Source organism: Pelodiscus sinensis, chromosome 16, assembly GCF_052426305.1.
Source record: "Pelodiscus sinensis isolate ZL-2025 chromosome 16, ASM5242630v1, whole genome shotgun sequence".
Classification (NCBI taxonomy): domain Eukaryota; kingdom Metazoa; phylum Chordata; order Testudines; family Trionychidae; genus Pelodiscus; species Pelodiscus sinensis.
In genome coordinates this window covers 27,989,068-28,007,311 of record NC_143067.1, presented here as the reverse complement: position 1 = coordinate 28,007,311, position 18,244 = coordinate 27,989,068, and the positions used below count along the sequence as shown (strand labels likewise).

General features: G+C 41.0%; 1 protein-coding gene across 1 annotated transcript in view; it reads left to right on the top strand.

Annotated features, from left to right (window-relative positions):
* Positions 1-18,244, top strand: part of ATP10B (ATPase phospholipid transporting 10B (putative)) — a 110,664-nt gene that overhangs the window by 31,320 nt on the left and 61,100 nt on the right. Inside the window, exons 3-4 of the mRNA XM_025178505.3 lie at positions 1,178-1,263; positions 12,563-12,669. Of these exons, the coding sequence (XP_025034290.3) occupies positions 1,178-1,263; positions 12,563-12,669 (193 nt within the window). The remainder of the gene's footprint in view (positions 1-1,177; positions 1,264-12,562; positions 12,670-18,244) is intronic.

Below are 18,244 nucleotides of genomic sequence, written 5' to 3'. Positions count from 1 at the left end.
GTCTGTTTCACTGTTTAAAAGATTGGTTCTAATTAAAATTTCCACTTAATAGATTTGCAACCTACTATTAGTTTGCATTCTTAAGACTATATACTCAATTGATTACAACAGTCCAAAATTATAGCTAGTTCTCTTTGCAAATGAAAGAATATATTTATTTTATTATATTTAAAAAGAGGTTACTTGTATCATAACTCAGCTGTGTGCAACTGGGGGGTCTCAATTGTTTTCCTGGCTTAGCAAGTGGCAGGGTAGCAGACTGGCATTTTAAATTAAATGGGCCTCAACCAAAATTTTCCCAGCTCTGGGGATCACGAATTAAAAAAAGGTTGAGTACCACTGGCATAACTGATGCTATGAGGAAACAGAATATCATCATTGTTACAGTTCAGGGCAAATCTACCTCATGGTCCTTCGAGGAGACCCACTGGAGGTGGAGAACTTGTACTGACCTCCCTTAGGTATTTCCCAGGAAATCCACTTTGTAAGTGTTTTCCCAAAAGTCCATTCTTATCTTGCATGTTATTCCATTTTGTCCAGCCAGGCCTTAAATCACATCTTCTTTCCTTCTGACCCAGAGAGGTTACATACAATCTTAGCCCAAAATAGTACATAAACTTTGTTTTTAGGATGAAGGACCTCAAAAATACTTAAACTTAATTCAATTAGATTTTTCAAATATTTTGCTAGAAATTGCCAAGTCAGTTAGGAAATTTTGAACACTTCTAAATGTTGATGAAAAGGGTAGAGAATGTCTGCATTTTCCCCTTCCATTTTTTCTCCAACATTATTAGCTCATAACATGTGGGGAGGAGGGTGGTATTTTCTTTTATATGTCTTAATATGAATAGCAATACCACCTCTTCCCAGTTTAGATTTCTCTCCTCTTAAAGTAACTGGCAGATAAGAAAGAAACAGGAAGAATCTGTCGTATCCTTTAAATGATGGTAAACTACAACCACTACTAGTTGCAGACAGGAACAATAAATCTACATATTCTTCATTCTTAGTATGGAATTTATCTTGTGCACATGCTTAAGTGCTTTGTCAGATTAAATCTATAGTTCCATAAAACTCAGACTATCTCTAAGCTAGTTATGACTGCAGTGAGGTGTTCTGATTGTTGGATTTTAAACGTTATTATTTGACTTAATTCCCAATGCATTTTCTTTTGTAGAACACTCCATTTGATCCAGAAATTTTCCAAAACACCATAGTCTGTGAAAAGCCAAATAATGATCTCAATAAATTCAAAGGTTATGTGTAAGTACTTGCTATTTGTTTCTATAAATGTGTTCAATCACCTCTGAGCTTCAAAGTACCATTTTTAAAGTTATTTTTCAGAAAGTAATGGGCTTAAAAGCTGCACTGTTACCTAAATGTGGGCTCTGGAAGCTGTGTTCTAGGTCCAATGTAGATGGGATTTGGCATTTGTGGCTATGTCAATGCCAATATTTGGGTTTGGATTCAATGTTGTCAGAATTACATGAACCCTCTTCATGAAACTTCAGCTATGTCTGTACCCAGATATAGGTCCTTTTAAATTTTAAATCTGACCTGGAACCAACACCAGAAGCACTAACCTGGGCCAGATTCTGAATCTAAATATCTGCTAATGTTCAAAGGGGTACAGATTCAAAGTTCTGGTTTCTTTATATATGGGTATGGCTAGACGACAGATTCTATCGACAAAGTTTCTGTCAACAAAGAGCGTCTAGACTACATCCAGTTCTGTTGACAAAGCAAGCCGCTTTGTCGACATGAGAGTGTAGACACAAAGGACAGTATAGATGCAATAATGCCTTCTGTCGACAGAACTCTGTCGACAAAAGGAGTTATTCCTCCTAGAATGAGGTTTACCACCATCGACAAAACTACTTAGTTCTGTTGACGTTGTGTTGACAGAACTCGGCGGTAGTGTAGACGCAGGTATACTTTTGTCAACAAAAGTCCACTTTTGTTGACAAAACCCTGTAGTCTACACACACCCTATATGTCGACAGGAAATAAAAGGCATCCAGGAATGAACTAATTTGGCATCATTTTCCTATAGTAGTAGAAATCAAGAGTAATTCCATTGAGATCAATGAGATTATATAATGTAAAATATGTGCACGTGAGGAAAGAATTTGCCTCTAATTTTTTATTCCTGTTTGTAGAATGGTAGTAGAGGTCTATATAATACAGCAAGGGCCAATTTTTCTATTGTAGTGTAATCACTGTGGATACGTCTAGACTACATGGCTCCATCGACGGAGCCATATAAACTAGTTTACCCAGCATAGTCAATGAAGCGGGGATTTAAATAATCCCCACTTCATTAAAATAAAAATGGCCACCGCACTGTGCTGATGATCAGCTGATCCGGCACAGCGCGGCAGTCTAGACATGGCGCAGTCGACAAGGGAAGCCTTTGTCTACCACTCCGGTATGCCTCGTGAAGACTGAAGCAAAGAATTCACTTAGTTTAACTGCAGTGACATTATAGTCTTTGAGGGCTCCTTCAGCAACTTGATTGTCCAAGGGCACCACTGGTTGTTTAGGAGGCTTCCTGCTTCTGATTTACTTAAAAAACATTTTGCTATTACTTTGGAGGGAGTTGGCTAGCTGTTCTTCAAACTCCCTTTTGGCTTTTCACTTCACAGATTTTATGCTCCTTTCTATTTTCCTCACCTGGATTTGACTTCCACTTTTTAAATGATGTCTTTTTATCTGTCACTGCTTCTTTTACTTCATTAAGTCAAGTCATTGTGGCACTTTTTTGGTTCTCTTACTCTATTTTTTAATTTGGGGTATACATTTAAGTTGGATTTCCATTATGTTGTTTTTGAAAAGTTTTCATGCAGCTTGCAGAGATTTTACATTTGTCACTGTGTCTTTTAATTTCTTTTTAACTAACCTCCTCACTTTTGTGTAGTTTACCTTTCTGAGATTAAATGCCACAGTGTTAGACTGCTGATGTGTTTTCCCCTGCACTAGGATGTTAAATTTTACAACTTTAAGGTCACTATTTCCAAGAAGTCCAGTTATATTTACCTTTTGAACCAGATCCTGTGCTCTGCTAAGGACTAAATCAAGAATAGCCTCTCTCCTTGTAGGTTCCAGAACCAGCTGCTCCAAGAAGCAGTCATTTAAGGTATCAAGAAATTTTATCTTTACATCCCGTCCTGAGGGGATGTGTACCCAGTCAATATGAGGATAGTTGAAATCCCCCACTATTACTGAGTTTTTTATTTTGATAGACTCTCTAATCTCCTTTAGCATTTCATAGTCACTATCATTGTCCTGGTCAGGTGGTCGATAATATATCCCTACTGCTATATTTTTATTATTGGAGCATTGAATTACTATCCACAAAGATTCTATGGAACATTTTGGTTCATTTAACGTTTTTACTGAATTTGATTCTACATTTTCTTTCCCATATAGTTCCATTCACCCACCAGCAGGACCTGTTGTGTCCCATTGATTTTCTGCAGTCCACCAAGTTTCTGTGATGCCTGTTATATCAATATTGTCCTTTAATACGAGGCACTGTAGTTCACCCATCTTATTTTTTAGACTTCTAGAGTTTGTGTATAAGCACTTCAAAAATGTGTCACTTTTTCTCTATCTGCCATTTCCTGATGTGTTAGACTCTTTTTTTTCATTTGACTGTGTCTCATCTGATCTGATCCATATATCATTTTCCATTCTCTCCTTCTGGCTAGAACATAGAGAATGTCTATTAATAGACCCTCCCCTAACAGATGTCTCTGTTTGATGTGTGTGCTTCTCTGCACCCATCGGTTTTCCCCCAGCCCTAAGTTTAAAAACTGCTTTATGACCTTTTTAATGTTAAATGCCAGCAGTCTGGTTCCATTTTGGTTTAAGTGGAGCCCCAGTTCCTAATAAACCTGAATCCCTCCTCTCTACACCATCATCTCATCAATGCATTGAGACTCTAAAGCTCTGCCTGCCTACCTGGCCCTGCATGTGGAACTGGAAGCATTTCAGAACACACTACCATAAAGGCCCCGGATTTCATTTTTTCCCCTAACAGCCTAAATTTGGCCTCCAAATCCTCTCCCCTACCCTTTTGTATGTTATTGGTATCTACATGTACCTTGACCACTGCTCCTTCCCAGCACTACACATAAGTTTTTCTAGATGTCTTGAGAGATCTGCAACCTTCACACCAGGTAGGCAGTCACCATATGGTTCTCCTGGTCATCACAAACCCAGCTATCTATGTTTCTAAGGATGGACTCCCCATTACTAATACCTTCCTTTTCCTAATGACTGGAGTTCCCTCTCCCAGAGAGGTATCCTTAGTGTGGGAGGATACCACAACATCATCTGGAAGGAGGCAACTATGGGATTGACATGCATCTGATGAAGTGGGTCTTTGCCCACGAAAGCTTATGCTCCAATAGGTCTATAAAGTGCCACAGGATTCCTTGTCAACTATGGGATGGTTATCCTCTGCTCCAGTTGACTGTTCTCCTCCCCTGAGTCTTTCATCCTCCTTAACAGCACAGTGGCCGTTTGACTGGAGGTGGGACAGTTCTACTGTGTCCCAGAAAGCCTCATCTATGTATCTCTCTGCCTCTTTTAGCTCCTCCAATTCAGCCACCCTGGCCTCTAAAGCCTGTATACAATCTCTGAGGACCAGGAGCTTCTTGCATTGAATGCATGCATACACCATCTGTGCATAGGTCAGGTAATCATAGATGCTACATTGGTTGCAATAAATAGGATAGCCCTCACTCTGCTGCTGGGCTTCTGCCTGCATTCTCTCCTACGGAGAATTAGATTATTGATTGGGTTTTTATTCAAATCAAGTAGTTTTGGTTTTAGTTTAATTTAAAAGTTTTGAAGAATGCCAAATGTATCTTGACTCCTTCCAACTCCCCCTCTAAACTCACTGACAAAAATTCCTGTTAGCTGATCCTGTTCACAAAGCTCCCTGGTCGCTTACTCGTGGTCTTTATATAGCCCTGGCCTTACTGAAAGCCCCATCCCCTGGTTAAGGCTTGATCAATGAACAGAGGTTTCTAGATTTCAAATCCTCATCAGAGCTTCCAACCGCCAACCTCAGCGCACAGTGCTTCAGACAAACAGCTCAGCACATGAATCTCCAAACAAAGAAATAAACAGACAAGCACAAGCTCAGCACACTGTATCTTTCAGGCAACCAGCAAGTAATCCCCTGTGATGGAGTGAGGTCACAGAAAACCCCTTTGGGGGGCTTTCCGGAGTGCTGACAAGGCTATTGCCACTCGCCTTCCCACTCTCTGGGGCGTCTCACCTCTTGGTCCCGCTGGCCCAGCCCTGCTGGTGTCTCCCAGCCAAGGCAACAAACTGAGATCACTGCCTTCCCCTCTCCCCTCCCATTGAGAAGCAGTACAGATGATGAACCTGTTCAGATCCAGTTTTGGCTCAGCTTTCTGGGATACCACTCCCCAAATGGGATCAAACCCCAAAGATTGATTTAGGTAAGCCCCCTTTAACAATGAAAGGGGGAATGTACACACTGATTACTCCCACGTGTAATAAATATTTACACTGGGCAAGATAGTAAGTAAAAGTGATTTTATTAAGTACAAGCAGCAGGATTTAAGTGGTAATAAGTGAGAACAGGCAGAGCAAAGTAGATTAGAAATCAAAAGTAACAAAAAATGCTTAGCTAATTCTAACTCTAAATCCCCATGATGAATTTATTACAAACTCACCTTAAAACTGTTTCTGTTCCAGCTGCACCTTCAAACCAGGGAAATCTCCATTTCCCCTGGAATCTCTGGTTCACTTTCCCTGGGTGTGTCCAGCCAGCCCAAAGACAAAAGATTCCTACCTTCCTATTCTTTTTAAAGAATTCCCTATTCAATGGGGAGCCACCTGGCTGCTCCCTACCAACCACTGCTAAGACTTAAAGACAAAAGGCTATTTGCATATGATTGCCTAGACACTGAGGCCTGCCTTAATGACATTCATTCACACATTTAAAATCCATGAAGTATTCCCTGCTCCATGTCTAATTTTACACACAAGAATGATACACACACCAAAATAAGATAGACAGAACCAGCGGATTATGACATGAAGATTGATAGTTTACATGAAATAATTTGCTGAAAACACCTTTGAGTTATGTATATTTATGTGCATAAGTCCATTTCATAAAGCATGGGGGGATCTGCCATACCCACAAACACCAACACACACACTACAGACAGCCACTTACCCCACAGGTCCCATAATTGCTCCTTCTTCACCTGGAGAACTGCCTCACGAAACTCCCTGTTAGCTGCCCTGAACTTACTGAATGCAGAATCCATTCAGTGGTTTTCATCATGCTGGTCCAAGGACAGAGGGAAGAATCTTCAGTAAAAAAATATTCACTGAAGCTTAATGCATGTAATGATCAATGAGGCTTGAGTTCTTCCCTTTAGTTTTGCTATGGTTTAAGACAATTTAGAATCCTAATCATGGGAAACCAGAATTATTTTAAGCAATTTCCCACCGAAGGTTGATGTTCCAACAAATGATTGGAACTGATACCCCTCTGATACTCAACAAATGATTGTGACCCAATGTAAAATGAATGTATTGAATTCGCTCTAAGACTATGGTTCTCAAACAGGGGTATGTATATGCCTGGGGTTACCCTGAGGTCTTCCAAAGGGTACGTCCACTCATCTAGATATTTCCCTAGTTTTACAACAGGTTAAATAAAAAGAACTAGTGAAGTCAGTACAAACTAAAATTTCATACTGAGAATTACTTGTTTAAAATGCTGTATATCTGCACTGAGTGGTAAGAACAATATCTATATTCCAATTGATTTATTTTATAATTGCATAGTAAAAATGAGAAAGTAAGCTTTTTTCAGTAATAGTAGCACTTTCATATTTTAAGCCTGCTTTTGTAAGCAATTAGGTTTTTTTAAAGTGAGGTGCAACTTGAGGATACGCAAGATAAATCAGACTCCTGAAAGGTGTAGAATAGTCTGAAAATGTCGAGAGTCACTGCTCTAAATGGTATGTACCTAGAATAAAACAACACAATGGCTACGTCTAGACTGGCATGATTTTCCGTAAATGTTTTTAACGGAAAAGTTTTCCATTAAAAGTATTTGCGGAAAAGAGCGTCTAGATTGGCACGGACACTTTTCCGCAAAAGCACTTTTTGTGGAAAAGCATCCGTGCCAATCTAGATGCGCTTTTGCGCAAAAAAGCCCCGATCACCATTTTCGCAATCGGGGCTTTTTTGCGCAAAACAAATCTGAGCTGTCTACACTGGCCCTTTTGCACAAAAGCTTTGCGCAAAAGGGACTTTTGCCCGACGGGAGCAGCATAGTATTTCCGCAAGAAGCACTGATTTCAGACAGTAGGAAGTCAGTGTTCTTGTGGAAATTCAAGTGGCCAGTGTAGACAGCTGGCAAGTTTTTCCGCAAAAGCAGCTGCTTTGCGGAAAAACTTGCCAGTCTAGACACAGCCAATGTTTGGTTACATTTTCCTTCAAAAATTATTTCTGTGTTATAGTTATTTTCTGAAGCTTCACTGTAAAACTACAATAACTCCTACAAAAGGGCTTTCTTGGCTACAAGGGCACACTGTTGACTCATATCCAGCTTCTCATTCACTATAACCCCCAGGTTCTTTTCTGCAGAACTACTAATTAGCTGGTTGGTCCCCAGCCTGTTACAATGCTTTGGATTCTTCCGTCCCAAGTGCAGGACTCTGGACCCTATCTCTGCCCTCAACCGTATCTACCTCTCCCCCTAGCTCAGTGTCATCTGCAAACTTGCTGAGGGTGCAATCCATCCCCTCATCCAGGTCATAAATAAAGATATTGAACAAAACCGGTCCTAGAACCGAACCTTGGGGCACTCCTCTAGAAACCGACTGCTGTTGATCACTACGCGCTGGGTCCGGCCTTCTAGCCAGCTTTTTATTCATCTTACTGTCCATTTATCCAGTCCATATTCCCCTATCTTGCTGGCTAGAATATTCTGGGAGACCATATGAAAAGCCTTGCTAAAGTCAAGGTAAATCACATCCACTGACTTTCCCATGTCCACAGAGCCAGTTACCTCATCGTAGAAGCTAATCAGATTGGTTAGGCACAACTTGCCCTTTGTGAATCCATGCTGACTATTCCTGATCACTTTCCTCTCTTCCAAGTGCCTCAAAATGGATTCCTTAAGGAACCCTTCCATGATTCTTCCAGGAACCGAGGTAAGACTGACCGGCCTATAGTTCCCTGGATTGTCCTTCTTCTCTTTTTTGAAGATGGTCACTACATTTGCCCTTTTCCAATCATCCAGGATCTCTCCCGATCTCCACTACTTTTCAAGGATAATGGCCAAAGGCTCCTCAATGACATTTGCCAACTCCCTCAGGGTATGTCTACATTACCCCCCTAGTTCGAACTAGGGGGGTAATGTATGCATACCGAACTTGCTAATGAACTTGCCTCGTGGAACGAGGTGTACAGATAGTTCGGATTACGAAGCCTAATCCGAACTATCTAGTCCGTGCCGCGTGTAGCCGCGCGGCACGGGGTTCGCACTAGCCGGCTTTGAAAAATGGCGGCGCCGGCTTTATGCTAATGAAGCCTGGGAAATTCAAATCCCAGGCTTCATTAGCAAGTTCGGTATGCATACATTACCCCCCTAGTTCGAACTAGGAGGGTAATGTAGACATACCCACAGTATCCTTGGATGCATTAAGTCTGGACCCTTGGCAGGGGCGGATGAGAGTGCCGCGGGGCCCAGAGCAGCAAAATTTCGCGGGGCTCCCACTTTGACACGGCACATGCGCGGGGCCTCAGGAAGCGTGGGACCCGGGGCAGCCGCCCCGCTCGCCCTGCCCTAAATCCACCGCTGACCCTTGGATTTGTGTACGTTTAGCTTTTCTAAATAGTTCCTAACCTGTTCTTTACCCACCAAGAGATGTCCATCTTCATCCCATCTTGCGTCACTTAGCGCATTAGTCCGGGAGCCGACCTTGTCCATGAATACAGAGGCAAAGAAAGCATTGAGTGCTTCAGTTTTCCCCACTTCATCTTTCACTAGGTTACCTCCTTCATTCAGTAGGGGCCCTACACCCTCTCTGATCACCTTCTTCTTATTAACATGCCTGTAGAAACCTTTCTTGTTATCCTTCACATCCTTTGCCAGTCGCAATTCCAATTGCGCTTTCGCCTTCCTGATAATCCCCCGGCATTCTCGAGCTATACATTTAAACCCCTCCCTGGTCATTTGTCCAAGTTTCCACTTTTTGTAAGCTTCCTCTTTGTGCTTAAGTTCACCAAGGATTTCCCCTGTAAGCCAATCCAGTCCCCTACTATGTCTGCCTCTCTTGCTACGCATCGGGATGGTTTCTTTCTGTGTCTTCAATAAGGCTTCTTTAAAATACTGCCAGCTGTCCTGGACTCCTTTCCCCTTCATGTTAGCATCCCAGGGGATTCTGCCCATCAGATCTCTGAGGGAGTCAAAATCTGCTTTTCTGAAGTCCAAGGAGTGTATTTTACTACTCTCTTTTCTTCTTTGGTCAGGATCCTGAAATCTACCATCTCATGATCACTGCTTCTGAGGTTGTCACCCACCTCTACTTCCCCTATTAGTTCCTTCCTCTTTGTGAGCAGAAGGTCAAGCTGCACATGGCCCCTGGTTGGATCCTTCAGCACTTGTACCAAGAAAAGTGTTCCTTTCTGGAATGAAATCTGAGCAAAGGGATGGGCCACATCAAGACTTTTAGGAAATGATCTTATCAGTGCCTTCTCTGCATGAGGATAAAAAGAGGTCACTGGAGTTCTTTATAACTGAAGACTTTTAATGCGGTTTAACTAACACATCAGCAGTATAACACTTTTTGCAAGTTACCTCAACTACATCACTAGTTTTGGTACACTAAACTTTTATTGCTCCAAAAATATATTTGTATGTATCAGCAGCATTTAATTCTGACTACCTAGTGTTCATATGCAAATTGCTTTTTTGTGAGCAAACAAGATGCTTTGGGCACCTATAAGCTACTTGTGAAGATCTGTCCCTGCAACCCATTTGTGGATTATATTGCAAACTGAGCACATGCTACTTTGCTAGCTCATCAGACTTGAGGATAAAGTGGTTCCCAACAAGTCTATAAACATTCTGACCTGATTCTTCATTGCCTTGCACCTTGTGCTGTCATTATAATATGGGCCAACTGACTAGAAGACACTGAAAGTGCACTCATTTATTTACTTTGCACTCACTTGCTCAGGTGTCTGTGATATGCCATATGTGAGGTAGTGGATAAACAGGCCTCATCTCTGAATAATAACATACTTAACCAAGGCTATGTCTAGACTGCAGGCTTCTTTCGAAAGAGGCTCTTTCAAAAGATCGCGTCTAGACTGCAGGCGGATCTTTCGAAAGAGAAATCCACTTTTTCGAAAGAGAGCACCCAGCGAGTCTGGATGCTCTCTTTCGAAGACGGCCTCTTTACATTGAAGAACGCCTTCTTTCGAAAGAGGAACTTTCGAAAGAAGGCGTTCTTCCTCGTGAAACGAGGTTTACCGCCATCGAAAGAAAAGCCGCGTTCTTTCGAAATAATTTCGAAAGAACGCGGCTTGAGTCTGGACGCAGGGGAAGTTTTTTCGGGAAAAGGCTACTTTTCCCGAAAAAAACCCCTGAGTCTGGACACGGCCCAACAGAAGTGTAGCTGAATATAGTTTTTTTTTTTTAAATAAATGGAAGCCGGGAACACTTGTGAACCTCCTGTTCAATGCTGATGTTTAAAATAGCAACATTATTTCACTAGGTTAGCACTGACCTACATCATAAATCCCAATTCAATGACTTAGCATGGTGTGTAACAGTGCAAATGTGATGTGTTCAGTCCCTAGAGGCTGATACTGAAATGTTTACCTGAAAAAACAGCTTCATAGTGATTTGCTCAATATACGAATCATGTCTCCACTATCGTCCATCTTACTAGCAATGAGGTCTATTTTGTGATTGTTCATCCTAAACTAGGATGCTGTAAAGGAGGAAGAATGATGGGATCAATAATATAGTGAAGGAAAAAGTCTCATAAGGTTGTTTGAAAAACTTCTCCTCCCAGCTGGTTGTCTCTTAGAGTACATCTAGACTGCCTGTAGCTTTCGAAAGAAGATATGCAAATTTGGTGCAAATTTGCATATATTTTTCTGATTACATTTTTGGAAGAGTTTTTTTGGAAAGAAAAGCAGTCTAGATGTGGTTCTTATGGGGAAAAAAAACCCTTTTTCGAAAGATCCCTTCTTCCTATAAAAATGAGGTGTATAGTAAAAATGAGGTGTACAGGGTTCTTTCAAAAAAGGGTGGTTTTTTTAAAGAACCACATCTAGATTGCTTTTTCTTTAAAAAAAAAAAAAAAAAAAAAAAAAACCTCTCCAAAAATGGAGTTGGAAGAAGATATGCAAATTCGGCAAGAATTTGCATATCTTCTTTCGAAAGCTGCGGGCAATCTAGACGTGCCCATAGAGATGACCCCATGAATGATAACCACAGCAGACAAAGGATATGCACATGGTGGTCAGTGTTTCTTCTAAGCTGTGTGGCAGCACAGCTTCACAGGTGATTAATCAGCCCCACTTCACTTCTAGATAGTCAGTTCCATGCACAGTCCTGAGCCTCTGACTAGGTGGGGCTGATTAATCAGCTGCAAAGCTGTGCGTCCAATCAGCTTAGAGGGAACACTGATGGTAGTATGTGTTAAACTGTCTCCACAATATGATAAAATCTATTAATCTTAACCATTAGTACCAGAGAGAACATCTTTAAGATTTCTTTAATAATTTCATCTGAATCCTGAGTTAAATTGTACAGTTTCTCTTATCCCCATTTATGAAATACTAAATCTGTACAGAATCAGTGGCTCCAATCACATAAATTATATATTCAGGTTTAAATTTTGATGTTTTAGTCCATATAAACAGGTTATATATTACAAGATACAAAGACATCTATACACCCTCGGCTGTGTCTATACTGGCAAGCTATTCCGGAAAATCAGCCGCTTTTCCGGAAAAACTTGCCAGCTGTCTACACTGGCCACTTGAATTTCTGGAAAAGCACTGACAATCTAATGTAAAATCATCAGTGCTTTTCCGGAAAAACTATGCTGCTCCCGTTTGGGCAAAAGTCTTTTTCCAGAAAACTGTTCCGGAAAAGGGCCAGTGTAGACAACACAGTAGTGTTTTCCACAAAAAAGCTCTGATCGCGAAAATGACCATCGGGGCTTTTTTGCGGAAAAGTGCGTCTAGATTGGCCACGGACGCTTTTCCGGAAAAAGTGCTTTTGCGGAAAAGTGTCCTGCCAATCTAGACGTGCCTTTCCGAAAATGCTTTTAACGGAAAACTTTTCCGTTAAAAGCATTTCCGGAAAATCATGCCAGTGTAGACGTAGCCCTCCAATGTGCACCTTTTGACAGAAGCTGGATATGGTGGAACACACTTCTTAGTTCTTAAAATTTGTTGATTCAAACCTGAAAGAAAAAAATGCACAGAATAGAACAAAAATGTAAACCATAATTTATTTTCTTCTTTGTAGTGAGCAGCCAGATCAGAAACGGATTGGTTTTGGCAGTGAAAGTCTTTTGCTTCGTGGCTGCACAATCAGAAATACAGAGATTGCAGTTGGAATTGTCATTTATGCAGGTAACAACTCCCTTTTTTACCTTTTCTTTTAGTTAAGCATGGAGTTGCTCTTAAAATATCTTACAAAAAGAATAGGTAGAGTCTGATATTGAACTGTGATATTTTATTTTAAGAAGTGATGGTTTATAGAAATAAACTAGGTTGAAAAAGTGGAAGCACTGGCCATGATTCCAACCCCCTGCTAAAAGCAGGACCAATCCCAACTAAAATCATCCCAGCTAGGACTTTGTTAAGCTGAGACTTAAAAACCTCTTGTTACCTGTTTGTCGAACAGAATAAGGAAATGTCAAGGGTGTTTAAGGACTTTTCCCAAAGAGATAATTTAATATCCCGACCGATCCGCTTGGGGATGGTATATCAGGATGGGACCCTCTCCTCCCATATCTAATCACCGGGTAGAGTGTGTGGCGCGTTGAAATAAAAACTTAAGTCTGGGTTTTAAACTGACAACCACAAGACTATATTAAACAAAAATAAAATTTACAACAGAGATACCTCGAGATAACATCGGGGGCAGTCCCCGTTTTACACTAACAATAGACCAGAAGGGGAAGTCCCTTAAGGTCCTTATACCTACAACAGAGTCTGCAGCGAGAAGGGGCGATTGATGTGATGCTGGCGACCTACGACCCTCGGGCTAATTGAAAGCCTTCAGGGAGGAACTACCAGGTGTCCCTTGTCGGATGATCCTGTTGCTTGGCGACCTACAATCCTTTGGCTAATTGGAAGCCTCAGGAGAGGAACAACCAAGGTGATCCCTCGAAGTACGGGTTGAGTTCGGTGACGGTCGGTTCACCTTCCGTGAAGCCTCTGGTCTCCGGATACTCTTCTCGCGCTTCGGTAGCAACAGGCGATGGAAGCTAGACTCTATCCTAACCCTATCCTAACCTTAACCTAAAATAAAAACCCAATACTAATCTCGACGCACCCAACGTACAGACTCGACGACGGCCGACATGCGTGGATCGACGCAGCCTGACGTACAGACACGATGACGAGATCTACCTATCTAACCTTACCTAAACTAACTAAATAATCTAATTAGGAGAACTGACCTTCCGTCAGACTCGTTGAAGGAAAAGAAAGATACCTAGAGTACCATTATAAGCATTATAGGCTGTAGAAGACCTCTTTCACTCTCTTTCGCTCATCTAAACCTATTCCCGATGAACGAGCGACGCCCTGATCCCGGGTTAAGCCCAACGAACCAGAACGAACTGATGCTAGGGAAGGGCTTTTATATCCTCCGCTCATGAATATGCATGAACTGCAATGGTTTAAAACGATTGGCTGCCAAATGATGCACCTTGGGCGTGGTACAAACTGATTGGATAGTGGGACTGCTTATGAATATTTATATATTATGTAAATGATACCTGACAGGTGAATGATGTTTTAAACTTTAACAGTCACCTGTGGACGTGACAGAATGTTGGACCTTAATGGATGGTACAAGAGGCATTCCAAATTCAAAATGGAGTTTTAGACTCCATTTTGAGACATTGCAAATTTCCAAATATTTCAGATATACAGGCATTTTACTACGAGAATTAATATACATATATATAACACAGTCCTTTGTATTTTACAGATGTTTACAGGGTGACATGCATTAGACCTTTGCATTTACATTCAAATAAATCTGCATCTTGATATTCCTGCCTTACACTCTAGGGATGGAGATTCCACCACCACCCTAGGTAACCCATTCCAGTACTTCACCACTCTCCTAGTAAAATAGTTTTCCTAATACCCAACTTAGGTTTCCCCAACTGCAACTTGAGACCAATGCTCCTTGTTTTGTCATCTAGGATCACTGAGAACAGCCTTTGGAATCCCCCTCAGGTAATTGAAGGCTGCTATCAAATTCCCCCTCACTCGTCTGTTGATTAAATAAGCCCAGATCCCTTAGCTTCTCCTCGTAAGTCACGTGCTACAGCCCCCTACTCATTTTTGTTGCCCTCTGCTAGACTATCTCCACATCTTTGATACCAACTGCCAACCAGACATGGAGCTATTGATCACTACCTATTGAGTCTGATGCTCTAGCCAGTTTTCTAGCCACGTTACAGTCCATTTATCCAAGCCATACTTCCTTAGCTTGCTGACAAGAATACCTTGCTAAAGTCAAGATATATCATGTTCACCATCTTCCCCTTATCCACAGAGCCAGTTACCTCATCATAAAAGGCAACAGAGTTGATCATGACTTGCCCTTGGTGAATCCATGTTGACTATTCCTGACCCTTTTCTCTCCTCCAAGTGCATCACAATGGATTCCATGATCCCCTCCATGATTTTTCCAGGAACTAAGATGAGGCTGACCAGTTTGTAATTCCCAGTAATTTTCCTTGTTCCTTTTTCCAATTGGCCTTCCCCTGATTACCTCCCCAAATCACCACGAGTTTTCAAAGATAATGGCCAATGGCTCTGCAGTCACATCAGCCAACCCTCTCAGCACCCTCGGATGCCTTAGATTCAGCCCCATGTATCTGTGTATGCCCACCTTTTCTAAATAGCTTGTTCTTTCTCCACTAAGGGCTTCCCACCTACTCCCCAGACTGTGCTGCCCAGGGCACCAGTCCAGGAGCTGAGCTTGTCTGTGAAGACAGAGGCAAAAAAAGCATTGAGTACTTCTATTTTTCCCACATCATCTGACACTAGGTTACCTCCCTCATCCAGTAAAGGCCCCACACCCTCTCTGATCACCCTCTTATTGCTAACATGCCTGTAGAAACCTTTCTTGTTACCCTTCACATTCCTTGCTAGCTGCAATTCCAATTGCACTTTGGCCTTCCTGATTACACCACTGCATGCTTGAGTAATATATTTACACTATTCCCTAGTCATCTGTCAAAGTTCCCCCTTCTTGTAAACTTACTTTGTGTTTACTCTCTCCAATGATTGCACTGTTAAGCCAATCTGGTCACCTCCCATATTTTCTTTTCTTACTGCACATCAGGATGGTGTGTTCCTGTGCCTTCAATAAAGCTTCTTTAAAATACAGCCAGATCACCTGAACTCCTTTCGCCCTAATGTTAGATCCTTCCCATCAGTTCCCTGAGTCTAGGTCTACACTGCCTCTTTTTTTCGGTAAAAGCTACGCAAAATGCTCTCTGTCTAAACAGGCCTAAATGTCTGAAAAAAAACCCTCTTTCAGAAGCCCCCTTATTCTTCATGGAATAAGGAATGCAGAGGCTTCTTTGGAAACATTTTAACACAAACATATAGTGAAATTTCATAAACACATTTTTTATGAAAATCACACATAATAAATCAGTGTTCCCTTTTTTCTAAAAGCAGCAAAATTTGTTTTGAACACACTAAACCACCCTAACTAATTTAAAATAAGTCTTTGTTTCACTTGTAGTAATCTGAAATGATTGCTTTATGAAGACTTAAAAGTATATTTAAAATATAAAATCAGCTTAGAAATACTGATGAAGAAAATGTAAAACACAGAAAGGCTGCATCATGTATTCCATAATATATAATGTTGTATTCATCAGGACAACTGACTTGCCCTTACTGCCAAGGTTTTGCAAATAAATCTCTGACAAACTTCAGAGCATATCAAAAAAACTGTTACTGACATTTTTTTATTCCCAGATGTGTTTCTTTTAATTAGGTACCTTCTGCATGTCCAGTCTTTACAATCTGGCATACAGTGGGAAACATGCTCCTTGTCTTTAGAAAGACATTTCAGAGAGAGGGTTTTTTTCCCCAAATGTCATTTGTTACCATTGGGTTCAGGAGTTTGGCTGGAATGGGTGAGCAGAGACAGAGAGGCAGGGCAAGGGCAGAGCAGGGGTGGAGTACGGGCATGGTCAGAGGCTGGGATACTTGCCTCCTCAAGCAGCAGCTTCACCTAGAATCTATGCAAGGGAGTGAGCTAAACAGCTTGTTCATTTATGGAAAGGGCCTAGAAATATATTTTATTTCAGACATCTAGTTTGTAGTTTTAGCCTGCCACAAATTTTCACTCTGAGCTTTCTGAGATATTTATTTAGATTTTATGGTCTTTGGGATCAGGGAGGTGTTTCTGTGGGAATGGGAAACATCTATCACAGTGGGGTCTTGAGTGGGGACTCTAGGCACTACAGAAATAGTAACAAATAGCGATATTAGATGTTGTGCAATATGCATTCGGGCTACAACATGGAACATCAACAGCATTAGAGATACAACTAGACCACTCACAGATCACTTCCTCTTCATGTTATCACTTCCTAAACTAGTCTCTTATTTCCATTACACACTTAACTGGATTCAAATTTAAGAAGTTTAATATTTTTCTATTCTACTGTGTTGTTTGTAATTTACAGTTATATAGTGCAGAGCTAAAGAACATTAAAACCATTCACTTCTGGATCTGAGATACTGGGTTTTCTGTAAAGTTCACACATGGCAAGTTTGATTAGCAGCTTCTAATTAAATTAGTTTATCTTCTGAGATACTTAAATGTAGTAAGCCAGTCTAAGCAAGGTTTTTATTTCTATATAGATATAAATATAGGTCTAAGAAAGTAAAACAAAATGTGTATATTGTATAAAATGTATATTAACTTTTTGTGTAAGATGCATGCATTTTACAAATCTTATTTTACTTCCTTTTCACATCAAGCAAATTTAGCTGTTAAGTAGAAACTCATTCAAGCTTCCCCAAACCTTCAAATCTTGGTACAAAGCTTGTGATCCTGCTGACTCTGCTGCCCTTGTGAGAGTGAAGTGTATGGGACAGCTGAAATCTGTAATGTAATTCTTTTTTTGGAACCCTTCCAGACGTAATTGGAGGCTTTACTTCCTTCTCATCCTTGTAAAGCTTGACTCTAATGTGAAACATGCTCCCCCTAATGTCTGTCTCAGAGAAATTCTTAGTGTTAAAAGTTTGTCTATCTTCTGTTTATAGTTAAACATGTACATTTTATACTGTGAATACTGTGAAGATGTCAGAAGAAACTCCATAGTTAAGGTTGCATTATAATATTTGCATTTTAAAGCAGGATTCAAATTTTTGGCTCTAATTCTCAGTTATGGGAATGAAGTGCTTTAGGTAGGAAGTGAGGGTGGAAAGGAAAAGTGACATTTTAAGTCACCCTTGTGAGCCTGCAGTTCTAAAGAAGGAGAGGCCTGCCTGGCTCTGGTGTAAGTTAAGTCCTCTTATATATGCTCTGCTTTCTGTAGTCTCTGGGAGCCAGTCATTAGCCATTGCTCATTTGTCATTTCACTCCAGGCACAACTTCAGTTAGCCCTTCACATACCTTATATTTCAGGAACTGGGATAACACTGGTATATGCTTTAGGCTGGTCAGGGAGTTCCCTTGTAAGTGGCTTTCTTATGGGACCTTAGTGTAAATGATAATTGGAGTCCTTGAATTTACTGCATAAATACATCGGTTTAGTATACATGTGAATGTCTAGAGCAGTGACCTGGAGGGCGTGTGATAGGTTGGTGCCCCACTAGACTATTCAGGTAAAATAACCTGCTGACATGCTTTTGCTGTGGATTTTGCTATGGGCAGAGGAATGCTTCTTCCTGGCAAATAATGCCAGGTGAAGACAGGGAAACGCTCCCT